The sequence below is a fragment of the Rhinatrema bivittatum genome, chromosome 9 (genome assembly GCF_901001135.1).
Source record: "Rhinatrema bivittatum chromosome 9, aRhiBiv1.1, whole genome shotgun sequence".
NCBI lineage: Eukaryota > Metazoa > Chordata > Amphibia > Gymnophiona > Rhinatrematidae > Rhinatrema > Rhinatrema bivittatum.
Window position 1 is genome coordinate 186,110,183 of NC_042623.1, and position 13,819 is coordinate 186,124,001.

Genomic DNA, 13,819 nt, shown 5'->3' on the forward strand with positions numbered 1-13,819 from the left:
GTCAAAAAGGCAAGTGGTAGATTCATGTTGAAACTTGGGAAAATAAGCCCATTTGAAGACAAAAGGTTTAGCAACAATGAACACTTTAATACCAAGCTTAATAATATAGGGTTGAATAGTGGAATCCACAGGTGCATGGCCCAGACTATTCGTCTCTCAGGTGACTTCCATGTGCACTAAAACAGTGATAAATGCTACGGATAGACCAGCAGATACTGCAAAGAGAGGCAGATGAGAAGAGAGAGAGAGAGAGAGAGCAAAGACCAGTTTTAAACCGGTGTCAACTGTACTTCCAACTCAAGTGAGGAGGAAAGGTACACGAGTGTCACGTGGCAACTGGACACAGAGACAAACCTGCAGGAATGAAAAAAGCAAAGAAAGAGAGAGGGCAGGCTATTAATGCCAAAAGGCATTTTAAATTAAATTGTCCCATTAGAAGCAATGAAACTGAGTAGTACCTTCTGAATAGTTAAATGCCACATTTTGGTTATTCAGTAACACTCGGATATTATCATCCTTCTCCAAGATCCATTCAACCTGTGAAGCAAAGCATGGGAAGAGCGGTCATTAGCACGTTATTCAGTGCCCTGCGTCGCTTCCTCAAAGTGCACCTGCAGTACTCACTGTATTAGTCGTGCTGGCAATGTACTGTGCAGCAAAGGCCATGAAGTTTGTGGCTTTTGCAGTGCCCGTCTGGACTGTGCGGCCTTGGAATATGAATGAAGAATCTGGGTCACTCGCTTTCAAGAGAGTAAAATCTCCAAGCCCATTGAAGGTGTAACTTAACCCATCTAAAGTCGTAATGTGAGGATCCCCATACATCCATCCTGTAACAAAAGTAAAAAGAGACCGAAACTGAGAGGGTTGACTTCCAGCTCTCTTGCCTTGGACCCTTTTACAGCCCTGCATCGAGGGATTCTTCACCAACCATGTGGTTCAGACGTGGTCGCTGGAGCAGGGGTACTAGAGTGAGCACCCTCTCCCCTGACCCTGGATTACCACGCTCAGTCCCGGCGAGCCAAACAGACCAGCCCCTCCCTGCTACGAGGGAATCGAGAACCCAGCGACTGCAAAGACGTCCCCGGAGGTAGGCTGGGGAGCTTCTGGGCAGTTGCAACGGCAGATACCCTCGGCTGAGAACGGGGGACCTCGCGATCCGGCTGGGATGAGCCCTCTAAGGAAAGAGGACAGAATCGATCTACCCCCATCCAAAGTAGTAAGAACTACTGTGTCGACTATAACAACTGACCAAGGTATGAGGTTGGGAGCAGGCTGTAGTGTGGGCTTGGGGAAGGCCTCTCCTAATACTCTGGGATCTGAATTAAGCCAAAGTTGCCCAGAATCAATGACTATGGAAGGCTTATGGACTGTGTTAAAGTCTATTAAAACTTCTCTATCAGCATTATCTCAAGTGGCAGTGGAAACTAAAAATCAAGTTTTGGTTAACACTAATTTGATAACAACATATAATTTAAAACTAGAAGATATGGGCCAACGAATTTCTGCTGTGGAAAACATCCAACAGAATTTGGTTAAGACTGAGTTAATCCATAATAAAAGATTGGAAAACGCTTTGAGAGCACACAACTTAAGAATCTTACATTTTCCAGCGGTCAATCTCGTCTCTCCCTTGGAACTTTTCAAGAAGTATATTCAGCAAGTATTAAAAATCCAAGAGGCTGCAGTGCCCGTCGTTACAAAAATGTATTACCTTCCACAGTTTACACAAGGAAATCACGCAGCCCAAGAGGATTTAGCACAGCCATCTATATCTTTAGATATATCAAGAATTCTGGAGTTATCCCAGGAAGAGGAGATTATCCAAAGAAGATCTTTACTAGTATCGTTTGCCTTCCTGATGGATCGTAATAATATTTTGAAACAATTTTTTCGCAACAGGCAGTCATTTTTCTTCGGCCAGAAACTTTGGATATATCCTGATTTGGTAAAAGTTACACAAACTAGGAGGAAACATTTTTTTGTCCATGAGACCTGAAGTTTTACAAATGGGAGCTAAATTCGATTTACGCTGCCCTTGCAAGTGTTGTGTTAACTATCAGAATATAAAATATGTCTTTTTTGAAACAACTCAGCTCAGAGCTTTTTTGGCAGTCATTCCCAAAGGGTTCCCACTACTAGTTCGACATAAAGATAAAAACTACATACCCTCTCGGCTTCATTAGTGAACCTTAAAGAAACATTTTTCACTTTTGTTTTCGCTTGTAATATGTTCAGTCTCCTCTCTAATATTCATAATATATCGGGCTTGGAGTGTGTCCGTCAGTGCTCGCGTATGTTCTGCAGCCCGCTGATAGATGGTGCTGTAAACACACCAGAGGTACGAAGGACAGCGGCCATCGCGGAACAGGCAGAATATAGCAGAGGAGACCCTGGCATGACGCGAACGGAGCGCATCCCGCGGCACACGCTCCGTTCGCGGCGAGGAAGAAAGCCTGGCACATTTCTTGACTAGATTTCAGGAGTTAACACCCCCCCTTCCTCGGGTCAAAACAGGTTTTGGTTTTGAGAAAGGAGTGTTGATTCCCAAAAGCGAGTCAACAATGTATTACATTAATCCAATAATAAAGTATCTCTTTTCATATATATATATTTTTTTTTGTTTGTTTGTTTGTTTATTGACCTTTATTTCCAAGCAAAGAAGTAAAGAAAAGCCAGAAATTAAGTGAGGTCGATGGTCCTGCACCAGGAAGGCAGATTGTACAGGCCTTACCACCCTTCTCGGCCATCATCTTCTATGTTTCTAATATATCCGCTAGAGAATGAAAGAAAATATTTTATGTCTGTAAGCTGGGGTGAGTAAATATATACATCTGACTGCACATATGCTGTATGTCATTCCTGCAATACAGGAAGGAAGGCTGACCAGGGAATAATGGTCTGTATCCACTGCAGCCTATACTGGGTCTCCTCTGGCTATATCTGGCACAGAATCCGGGGTCATCCACTCTGTTGCAGCACCAGTCGTACGCCTCCAATTCTGGATCTGCAGGAGAATGAAAATTAAAAAAAAAAAAAAGGTTACAGCAATGCAGCACAATAGCCTCTGTGCCAGAGCCTTAGCGTCCAGCCTTGCTCCCGAAGACAGGGAGTGGATTTTAAGCTTTCTGCTCACCATTCTCCGACAGGATATGGGGTGAAAATGTCCAGGTTCTCTCCTGGTAGCCCTGCAGCAGCTGGTTTCTGCGGTTGTACAAGCAGCGCACCCCTGCGTTATACCAGTTGGGGAACGTACTGCGGAGCAGCACGCTGCTGCTAAACTGGCCTGCAAAAAAAAGCCGGAGAAAACTTGTTAAAGTCCCTTCAGACAAGTTCCCGTCCATCCAGATGTTCTTATTGAGGACAGTGGAGAGGGACCTTTAAATGCTCATCACGAGTCGTGTGCTTGACACGTTGGAAAGCTCTCCCCCTCTCCAAACAGACACAAAAACCACACGCGCACCACATACCCAGCTTTCTGTGGCCCCGATACAGTAAGACGTGAGTGAGTAATGTGCACGCAGCTTCAGCAGGCATTTTCTTTACTCATGCACTATAAGAAAAAGAGTTCATGTCTGATGCAGTGAGCTAATGGTATGCTAATGCATCAGGAGTTTAAAAAAGCTTGCTAACCCGAAAATGTGCATGCAAAGGCAGTTTTAGCATGCAGAAAACGTGATTTAGGTGCAAACTGTGTTTTATGATCATAAATCCCAAATACAGGATCCCTGCGCCATGACTTCCAGGTTCAGTCCCATAGGCTTACACTAGACCCGGGCACTTTATCCCACCTCTGACCAGGCGTTAAGTTTCCAGCATTAAGAAAACACGGGTTAAGCCCAGACACCTCTCTGCATTGGGGGAGTAATAATCTCCTTGAATAGCGTGGGATTTGCAGGGAGGAGCGCTAATCTGTACTTACAGATTTATTCACGTTTGTGCACACTTTTTGTGCACCAGACCCCTCCTTAAATCAGGAGTAAAACCGTACGCACAGAAAGCATCACCCAGCCTAGTACACATTTTATCACGTTGGGCCCTCGGTGCAGGATAAATCTTAATAAAGAGCAGTGGTGAAACAGCCTTTTCATCCGAGCGCTGTACAATGGAAAAATAACAGTTATGACTGAACAGTTTGCTCCAACTTCATTCAGAAGTGCAAATAAATCCCAGAGCTTTATGTGCGGGGGGTGACTTTGCAAGTCAGGAGTATCACACTGAAATTTCAAAGTATAGAGAGTGCATGGCATAAGATAAAGTAAAGGATTCTCCTACCATTTTACTTAAGAAAGAATCCATTAGCAAAAACTGGACCATGGTCCAGATCCTTGCAGGGAAGGAATACAACGCGTCAGCACAAAAGTCTTGACAAGACAAGAAAGCTCAAAATCCGAAATTTTTAAAAAAGCCGAGCTTGAGACAGCGATGAAGTCGGACTCGGGGGCTCTGCCTGCGGCCGTGATTCGCCGGAGCCCTCCTGGACAGCTTAAGCGTACCGCCCGACCCCCTCCCCCGTGTACCTGCTCTCGTCCTCCAGAATCGGAAATCGAATTGTCCTTGCCAGTAGGAACAGGGGCAGGGGAGCAGGCCGGCATTCCAGGCTCTTGGGTTCGGCTGCACGTTCAGCCATTTCTGGCACTTCAGCCTGTAGTTAACCGGGGCGGCGAGAGCTAACTTATATATCCACAGCCCGCGTAAATCTGTAAAACACAAACGCACACGTAAGAGAAGACTTTACTACATTCAGTTCCCAAGGGGCTTCCGCGGGCAAATACCCAGTTTTTCACTCCTGGAAAAGGGGGCCCCTGTGAAAATTGCCCCCCCCCCCCCAAGGCCCTCAACGTGGGAAAACAGGTGGGGCACTGGAGGCGGGGGAGCAGAACGGCAAGCTCAGGGATCTCATTTTCCATCCTCCCGCCACCTGCTGTTCGCTGACTTATCCGGCGTACGCTACGCCATGCAAGGTTTGAGGGGTAAATGCGCCCCCACCCCATGGCTCAGGTCCAGCACGGGATTTTCAAAGGGAAATTCTGCAGGGGAGTTTTCCTTTGAAAATCAGCTTGCGGGGCCCTCCGGCCACTGAAAATTGCCCTCCCCGAGTGTAGAAATAAAGATCCGCAGAGCGACTCCGGACACCTGAGACGAGCTCTCGAGAACTGCGCTCTCTTCATCGGGTTAGGGAGTTTAGCTCTTGAAAGCTCGTAATGATCCAGTCCAATAAAAAAGGTCTCGCCTTCATCTTGTTCCTTGGCCCTTAGTCCTACATATTCGGGGGGGTGGGGGAGGACTACTACAGCAACTGTGGAGTGAGCGCCCCCCTCAGGTTCTACAGTGAAACAGGGAGGGGGGAAACAGGCGCACAAGATACCCAGTGGGTCCCCCGCTATAAACGAGAGCCCCACTGGTTTGCAGCTTCGGGATCAAAGTGGGGACAGACGATGCCGGCGTGCCCACGCCCTCCCAGCTGTGGGGTACTCCCCCCTTGTGTCTCCTGAACCCCCCATCCACCTGATCGCCCGGATGGCTGCCACCGCAATCAGAAAACCACACCCACACAGAATGTAAAATGAAGCTTTTACTTAAAAAGGCATTTAAGAAAACTAAGAGGCAAAACAACATAAGACGATCACTCGAGAACGCAACAGGAATTTTTTTCCTCTGAACAATAACGGAGCAAGCATGACGTAAACCAGAGGGAATGGCAGGATATTGTGCACCCATAATAAAACACCAAGAGAAAGAAAAGACCACAGTCTTGTGCAATAGTCTGTCATTCAGAAGCGAGCTCCAGCTACGAACCTGGTGCCACTTCAAATTTCAAACATTTATCCAGACAAATCCTCTCTCTATAGGGTGTGGGAAATGTTCCCTTGTTACTCCTAGGGCTGAATTGTCAAATCTGTTGCCTTGTCCATGTCCAGAAACGTTTGGGGCCACTCAAGGTTGCAAGGGAAAGTTAACCTCCTTGTTTATTTTATTTTCCTACAGCTGACTCTCAGGAACGCCTCTTGGGCTCTGAGATGGCCAGCACAACTTCTGATCCAATCCTCTGTCTCTCTCCCTCCTTCTCCAGTATATCCTCGCAATGCAGTCATTCCCCCCCCCCCCCCCCCCCCCCCCCCCCCATCTCTGCAAACAGCTCAGCTCACCTATGCACCCTGGCACTAAAATCCCAGCTTTTAAAGGGAATGCAAACAGCTCGGACTGGCTCGGACATCTCTGTAAGGAAACTGTCTCTTTGTGCCAGAATCCAGCTGCATGCAATAAGTTCGAGTTTGCTCCCGCCTTCTGACAATCTGTTGGCGGTCTAAGATTGCCTAGAAAGGTCACGGCCCAGCAGGCACGTGTTCCCCTTGCAGACTCTGGTCCTTACTTTTGTCTTTCTGTTTGTCAGGCCGATATGGTAAACCGCGTGGGAGAGCCGGCGAGCGCCTGCTCTGCCGACGCGCGCCCAGGCCGCTCTCCTGGGCGCACGATTCACTAAGCCAAGCTATGCAAATGAGGGCCTGCGGTAAAAAGGAGGCGCTAGGGACACTAGCGCGTCCCTAGCGCCTCCTTATTGACAGAAGCGGCGGCTGTCAGCGGGTTTGACAGACAACGCTTAAATTAATTTTACCGGTGTCGGTTGTCGAAGCCACCAGCATAATTGAGCGTCCGTCTTCCAACCCGCGGGCCGTGCATAGATTTTACTTTTTTTTTTTTTTTTAGATTTTTAATTTTTTTATTTTTGGGGCCTCCGACTTAATATCGCTATGATATTAAGGCTGTTCATGCAGGCCTACACCTGACACTCTCCTCCCCCCTGGCATTTTTCGAATTCAACAGTTGTCTTACCCCTTTCTCAGTGTTTCAATTCTCACCCTGCAAAAACTTTAACTGCCACTTATTCACTTTACTTCCAACGTACATAAGAACATAAGAACATGCCATGCTGGGTCAGACCAAGGGTCCATCAAGCCCAGCATCCTGTTTCCAACAGAGGCCAAAACCAGGCCACAAGAACCTGGCAATTACCCAAACACTAAGAAGATCCCATGCTACTGATGCAATTAATAGCAGTGGTTATTCCCTAAGTAAAATTGATTAATAGCCATTAATGGACTTCTCCAAGAACTTATCCAAACCTTTTTTGAACCCAGCTACACTAACTGCACTAACCACATCCTCTGGCAACAAATTCCAGAGCTTTATTGTGCGTTGAGTGAAAAAGAATTTTCTCCGATTAGTCTTAAATGTGCTACTTGCTAACTTCATGGAATGCCCCCTAGTCCTTCTATTATTCGAAAGTGAAAACAACCGAGTCACATCTACTCGTTCAAGACCTCTCATTATCTTAAAGACCTCTATCATATCCCCCTTTTGCAGTTTCCCTTCCCATACTAGCCCCCTAGTTTAACAACTACACTTAATATATCTCTGCCTCTTTTGTACTTTTGTCTTCTTATTGATTGTACATATTGCCGTTTAATAACTGTACTTAATAGTTTCGCTCCTCCAATGATTGTACATAAATTTCATTCTGTAATACTATCTATACCCTAATTTTCCCATTCCCCCTCCACTCCCCTTCCCCTGTTTTAACATCAGTTACACTGTAAAGCCCTGTTGGCTGCATTATTGTTTTATGGAAACCGATGGTGATGTTTCTAACGAATGTCGGAATATAAAAAAAAAACGTTAAATAAATAAATATTAAGTCGGAGGGTGTACAGAAAAGCAGCCCGGTGCCAGCCAAAATTAACTTCTGCCTTCACTGCACATTTTACTTTCTGGATCGTGTGGGAATAACTAATAGGCCCATCAACATGCATTTGCATGTTGCGGGCGCTATTAGTTTCGGGAGGGTTGGCCGCGCGTTTTCCACGCGCCATTAACCCTTACTGTATAAGGGGTAAAAATAGCGCATCGAAAATGCACGGCCAAACGGGGGCTAACGGTGCACATCATACTGAATCAGCCCGTAACTAAGTAAGTGCAAAAACCCTGGTAGGTTAGGAGTGTATGCTCATGGAGGTGGAGACTTTAGTGAGGGGTTTTGTTTTACTGTTTTTCCATAAGTCCCTCACAGAAGTACAAGGTCTCCTTCTCCACAATAATCGTCAGAAATCAAACACTGGATTGGACCTTGAGAATCACAGCAATTAAAGATCCCAAGAAAATTTCCGGCTGGTGAAGTCAATCGCCCAGCTCTGTAACGACCCCTACGACAGGGCTCCCCGATGTATGAATACCATACCGGAATTAAAGCCTTTGAAGTTTGCTGGCCGATATTTCTCAGCTGGAGGCCTTTGGGTCAAGTCATCATTTCTGAAAAAGCCGTCTGGTTCGCCACTGAAGAAAGAAAAAAGAATGGAAAATGCAAGAATATGGATAATTCAAAGCCTGTTAGTAATCTTATATGACAGAAATGAAGCCCATTGTAATGTTAGGCCTCTTGGTTTGCTCACATTTTGCATGTACGTATAACACGGGGAGGCAGATGCGGATATGAAACACTGAGTATTTTTTGAAAATTGATCCCATAATTTGAAACCTACCATTGCCACAGAACATAGGCTTCTGCATGCCATGGCAGATGGAAAAGTAGCATAGTACGTACAGAAAGGGCTCAATTATTTGCACAAGTTAAAATTATTGAGCAAATGAACAATTCAGAAGTGAGGAGATCCAAGCCTTCATTTGTCACTAAACGAAAACAAATAGGAAAATTAACATAACTAATCTTTCTCCTACTTAAAATATCTTGTAATGTCAAGTTTTCGAGGAAACTCTTTGGAAGATAAATCCTGTGCTGTGCGGTGTTGGGGGATCATCCATAATTGGACACTTCCTTTGGAAAGAGTAGAATAATCCTCCTACCAGCAGGACCTACTGCCAAAGGTGAAGGGGCATCCAGTAGTAACCAATGACAATCACACAGAGAGGAAAGCCTTTTACCAAGGAAACTAATGGCTTTTTTAAAGTTCGAGTTATAAAATAAAACACAATTTTTTTTTTTTAAATGCTCTTAAGCCTTTGCTGATGGAGTGAACGTCTCTAGTTTCTGCATTCAGAGGGTGAATCTGGTTTCCCGGCAGAGACGTCCCATCTTCCAGCACAGCGTTATCAGTCCATATCTATCCACACCAGCTGCCCGGCAGACGTTCCTGGCACCAGCTCACAAAATGCATTATGTTTCTTTTTCAGGAAGGTAGGGAAGGGGTTGAAATAGCAATGCTGCAGATGTAATCATTAGCCCGCCTCCGTATCAGCCAATGGCAGTGCAAGATTTTACCTCGAGTAGCCCACCAGCACGTTTGTGGCAGCACGGTTCGCGACGCTCCAGTTCATCCCACCGTCTTTGAACAGGATCAGGACATACGATGCCTCACCGTCTGTCGTCAGCACAGCCTGGTAGGTGTTCGTCTAGAGAGCAGTAACGATGCTAAAATATCTCGTAAACCAGCGATAATCCCTTTCCTTGATTGCATTCTCTACCAGAAAGATATTATAGTACTGGGATCCCCATCCCAAAGAACTGGAAATCCAAATAGTATAACTCCATTATCATAACTAATAAGTACTGTATGTTCAGTGATTTATGATTGCTCTGTTACAGCTAATTCTAGAGTTGTGAGGAGCTCCGGAGAGAGAAGACAGAGAAAGGTTAAATAATGCAAGTAGGGGAAGGAACGATATCTTGTCCAAAGTCGTACAGAGGGTCAGTGGCTAACTCCGGTTCTCCGGTGACTTTGGATGTGTTCTATCTATTTTTTTGCTTTGTTTTATTTATGAATGTAAACTTTTGTAAGCCGTCTTAGAGCTGTGTGTAGGCAGCCCGTAAATTTTAGAAATAAATAAATAAAATAAAAAACTGGGGGCCACCCAGTAGGGTAACCTTTTCCCAATTATTTTATGACTACGGAGCTCCTAGAGCAAAGTTTAATAAGCCTATTCCTCACCAGTAGTAATTTTGACTAGTGTCACTCTTAGTATTAACGTGTAATGAAATGTGTATTATTACTTGAACTTGCAATTGCTGAGCATGGCATTCCTAATCCTGTCCGCCAGCAACCAAACTACCTCACTTTCCGGAAAAAAAAGCCAAGGCAAGGCTCTTCAACTAGTCCTTTCCCCAGCCGACCCCCACACATGCTCCATAGGCCATACAGTGGCACTCAGGGCTAACTACACTTAACCATGTTATAGTGCTAATTCCTGCAATCCACTTTGAGACCAAACCTGGCAAAAAAAAAACATGTTCATAAGTAAACAAATAATGCAGATGTGGAATTTTTTTAGTTTTGTAAATTTGAACTTTAACCAAACCCATTGCTATGACCTTTAATAAGAACAAAAAAAAAAAGAGCACTACAGTACAGAGATTGTTCTAGTGTGCAAAAAAAATGTTAAGTATTGCATGAGTTGCCCAACAAGTGAGACGGTGTTTCTAGGAGAAGCACCAAAATCCTGCAGTGTTTACAGCGTAATCCCCCTGGCCCTCACGCTGATGGGTGTGTGCGCTTACCTGAGCATCGTTGACCCTTGCTGGGTAAGCCGGCGCATTTTCCCATGTAATCTTAAGAGTCCATTCAGCCGTGTAGGAAGTGGTCATGTATTTCCGAATCTTACTTTCCACATCTCGGACAACCGCGTTCCCCGCAGAGTTTACAGCATTGTACTCCTGGGATTTTCAGAAAACAGAAACAGAGATGAACAGTTAAAGTGCACTTTAAACGTTCCTAGGTCTCACAAAGTGCCGATGGACGTGACTATGTAAGTAAGGCTGTGCACCATGTAAGAGATCTGAGGCAAAAGCCAGCAGAGCAGCTGTAAAACTGGAAGCTGTCTCTTTTGTACAAGAGACTGGTGGCGTGCCACTGTTTGGTTGACAGTCCAGAAAAACTGATTATAAGTACAGCTAAACCACAAAATGGCATATTCTGAGTGCTCATGCCAAGGGAAAAGAGTCATATCAACTGACTAAATTTTAACAATTTAACAGCCATCTTTGTATTGCTTTCAACCTGAAGATGGTTCTGTTGTTAAACACTGGTACATTTAGTATGTAATAAAATGTGATTTACTGGCCAAGATATGTATGCACACATACTAGTAGAACGCTTGTAGCATTTGAATGATTTGTATACTACAATGGGTATAGTAGTAGGCGTTGAAGAGGATTACTATGCAAAAGATTTTGAGCAAACTGATAGAGTGTGTGTGTGTGTGTGAGTGTGTGTGAGTGTGAGTGTGTGTGTACACACCAAAGTGCAACCTGGAGTGTTGGAAGAAATATTCTTCACGCAGGAGGAAACTTACAGCGCACTTAGAAATATACACGAGGAAAAGATACTCAATGTACGAATGGGAAAATATCAAAGCAGTTCCTCACATTGAACACGCCACACGAAATGAGGCTGTGATCGACCCAAGCAGAAAGAACAGCATTGCCTCAGGATTTGTTTTTGCTGCGCCGGTGTGAGAGGTGACTTCATATGGACTGAGAAAGCAATGCACGCAATGTAAGCCCATCACCATAGGGGACAGATCCTCCTACCCTATATGTGGATGATGTGGCTGCTCGGTAGCAGAACACATAACGTGTGCCTATCATTCAAGATAAACTCAGAGAGGGCAGTTTACAAGAGTAATTCATCCGTTTATGTACACCCACAAATGGGCACGTTTATGAAAACCACTCTTGACATACATACAGTTCCCAATCATAAAATATTTAAGTTTCATGATGACTCCTGTAACTGAAGAAAAACCGACCTGGTAATAAGTAGTTCCAGTGTTCTTGGAGAAATCAGCATCATCCCAAAAAGCAGCGACCATTGCTGTCTTAAATCCATTCTGAAACCCACCGGCAGGTGGGTTACTGTAGGAAAAGATATCATTGTCTGAAAGCGGGAAAATGATTTGCCCGTTGTCTGTATACTAAAAATTGAAAATAAAAAAACAACAAACATAAGTCAATAAAATTATTACTGAACGGAATCAAGAAAGATGGAGCATGTGACTCATCCTGAGCAGCGGCTTCCCCTGAGTGTACAACAATGTGCTGGCTTCAGGGCTGACCAGTGCCATTTTTGAACTGGGAGTCAATGGGACAGGAATGACTGGAGATCACGCATGCCCCTTTCAACACTGGAGACTCCTGTGGAAGGAGTAAGTGGTCCGGGGGACCAGTTCTTGTTGTTTTTTTCCTAAATAAAATGGAATAAATATTAAACAAACTGAACACTTCCCCCCCCTCAAAAAAAAACAAACATAAAAACAAAAAAAAAAAACCCACTTTTTTCCATGCACATCCCTAGATTATAAATCCAATTATTTAAAACATTTATGAATCACTTCCCCGGTTAAAACAACTGTCCACAATATGATGGACTGCTTTACTGCTGGCTTAAAACCTTTTTGGTCATGATGTCTGTCTGTTTTATGCTGTTTGTTTCAGCATTTCCACTGTGATTATCGTAAAAAAAATGACATTGCTCTCACCCATATATTTTACCCCAGTTTTTGTGACGTTAACCTCCATGGACAATGGACAATTAACATCACTAAACATTTACATTCTCAAATCATCAATAGAGCAGGTACAATTGCTGCATAGGCCTCCTTAACCTTGCCCTGCCAGCATAGGGTGCACCCATGGGTGTACGGGGAGCTCCGTGTCAAATGCAATGTCTGTTTCCACTAAAACTACCAAGTAGGTTGAGAACTGGTGATAGACACAATGATGCTAATAATGGTGTTTTCTGTGATATAATAAGCATCTGCCATGGGGATTTGGACTGAATCATCACAGGCCCTATAAACCTAGGGCCACACAAAGGTGAGCTCCGATTCTGTAAGATCTCAGAAATTAGGCAGCTTTTTTTCAGCACGACCAGTGTTTGCTGGGGAAAATCAGGGGCTTCAAAAAGTGTGGTTTGCGCTCATCCTCTTAATAAATACCGAACCAATGCCCCAAATGTGGACACTAATGCTGCTGACCTATTCCAGATGAATCCTTAAACTGAGATCCTGTCTATTCTGTGCACCCGAAATATCCTTCATGCCACGATTACATACAATAGAGGATATAGATTAGATTATGGCCAACCAATGTAGCCGCTTACAGGAAAAATGCTCAGTTAAACTTTCCCAAATTTCTGTTGTATCCTTTATTACACTAGACAGAATTCCGATGAAAGCAATGTTACCCAGACACACCGAGCCTCAAAGGACCCGCACAGCCCCCTGAGCCGTCCCACCTAAAACCCACAGTGATGTGGGTGCCAAGCGCCCTAGCTGTTGTTCTTCTAAATTGATTTTTATTTTACACAATCTAAGGTAGCTCTGAACTTCTGATAATATGTGACCATGTTTCCTTTTGAACTTTTAACAATTCAGGACTGCAATTATTATTTGATGCTAAAGAAACATGCTGAGGGAAGTGCAAAACGAGAGCCAGGATTTTCCTCTCATGGCTGCAGTCATATTAATCATGGCTGAGCATTCAGTCGCATTAACTCCCATCAAGGTACAAAACAGGCTTCTGCAGAGCAGTGGCGTAGCCACAGGTGGGCCTGGGTGGGCAGGTGCCCACCCAACTTAGACCCAGGCCCACCCAACTGGCACCGGAACTGCAAGGCTGTCGCGGGATCCCATCCCCGTGACAGCGAACAAGAGAACCCACGCCTCGCACGCCATCACGGCACACATGGGGAAGCGCTGCTGCGGCCGTATGGCCAACCGGTCTTCCTGTTCGGGGGGGGGGGGGGAGCGGAAGCGCCGCGCACAGCTTCCACTTCCTCCCCCAAAGCAGGAAGATCAGCTGCCTCTCCTGCTG

At 44.9% G+C, this 13,819-nt stretch overlaps 1 protein-coding gene across 1 annotated transcript in view; it reads right to left on the bottom strand.

Annotated features, from left to right (window-relative positions):
- Positions 1 to 13,819, bottom strand: part of MUC4 (mucin 4, cell surface associated) — a 102,025-nt gene that overhangs the window by 75,126 nt on the left and 13,080 nt on the right. The window contains exons 4-12 of the mRNA XM_029616199.1: positions 11,755 to 11,919; positions 10,505 to 10,660; positions 9,272 to 9,402; positions 8,234 to 8,328; positions 4,518 to 4,697; positions 3,134 to 3,283; positions 2,885 to 3,004; positions 625 to 827; positions 459 to 537 (exon numbers count right to left, since the gene is read on the bottom strand). Of these exons, the coding sequence (XP_029472059.1) occupies positions 459 to 537; positions 625 to 827; positions 2,885 to 3,004; positions 3,134 to 3,283; positions 4,518 to 4,697; positions 8,234 to 8,328; positions 9,272 to 9,402; positions 10,505 to 10,660; positions 11,755 to 11,919 (1,279 nt within the window). The remainder of the gene's footprint in view (positions 1 to 458; positions 538 to 624; positions 828 to 2,884; positions 3,005 to 3,133; positions 3,284 to 4,517; positions 4,698 to 8,233; positions 8,329 to 9,271; positions 9,403 to 10,504; positions 10,661 to 11,754; positions 11,920 to 13,819) is intronic.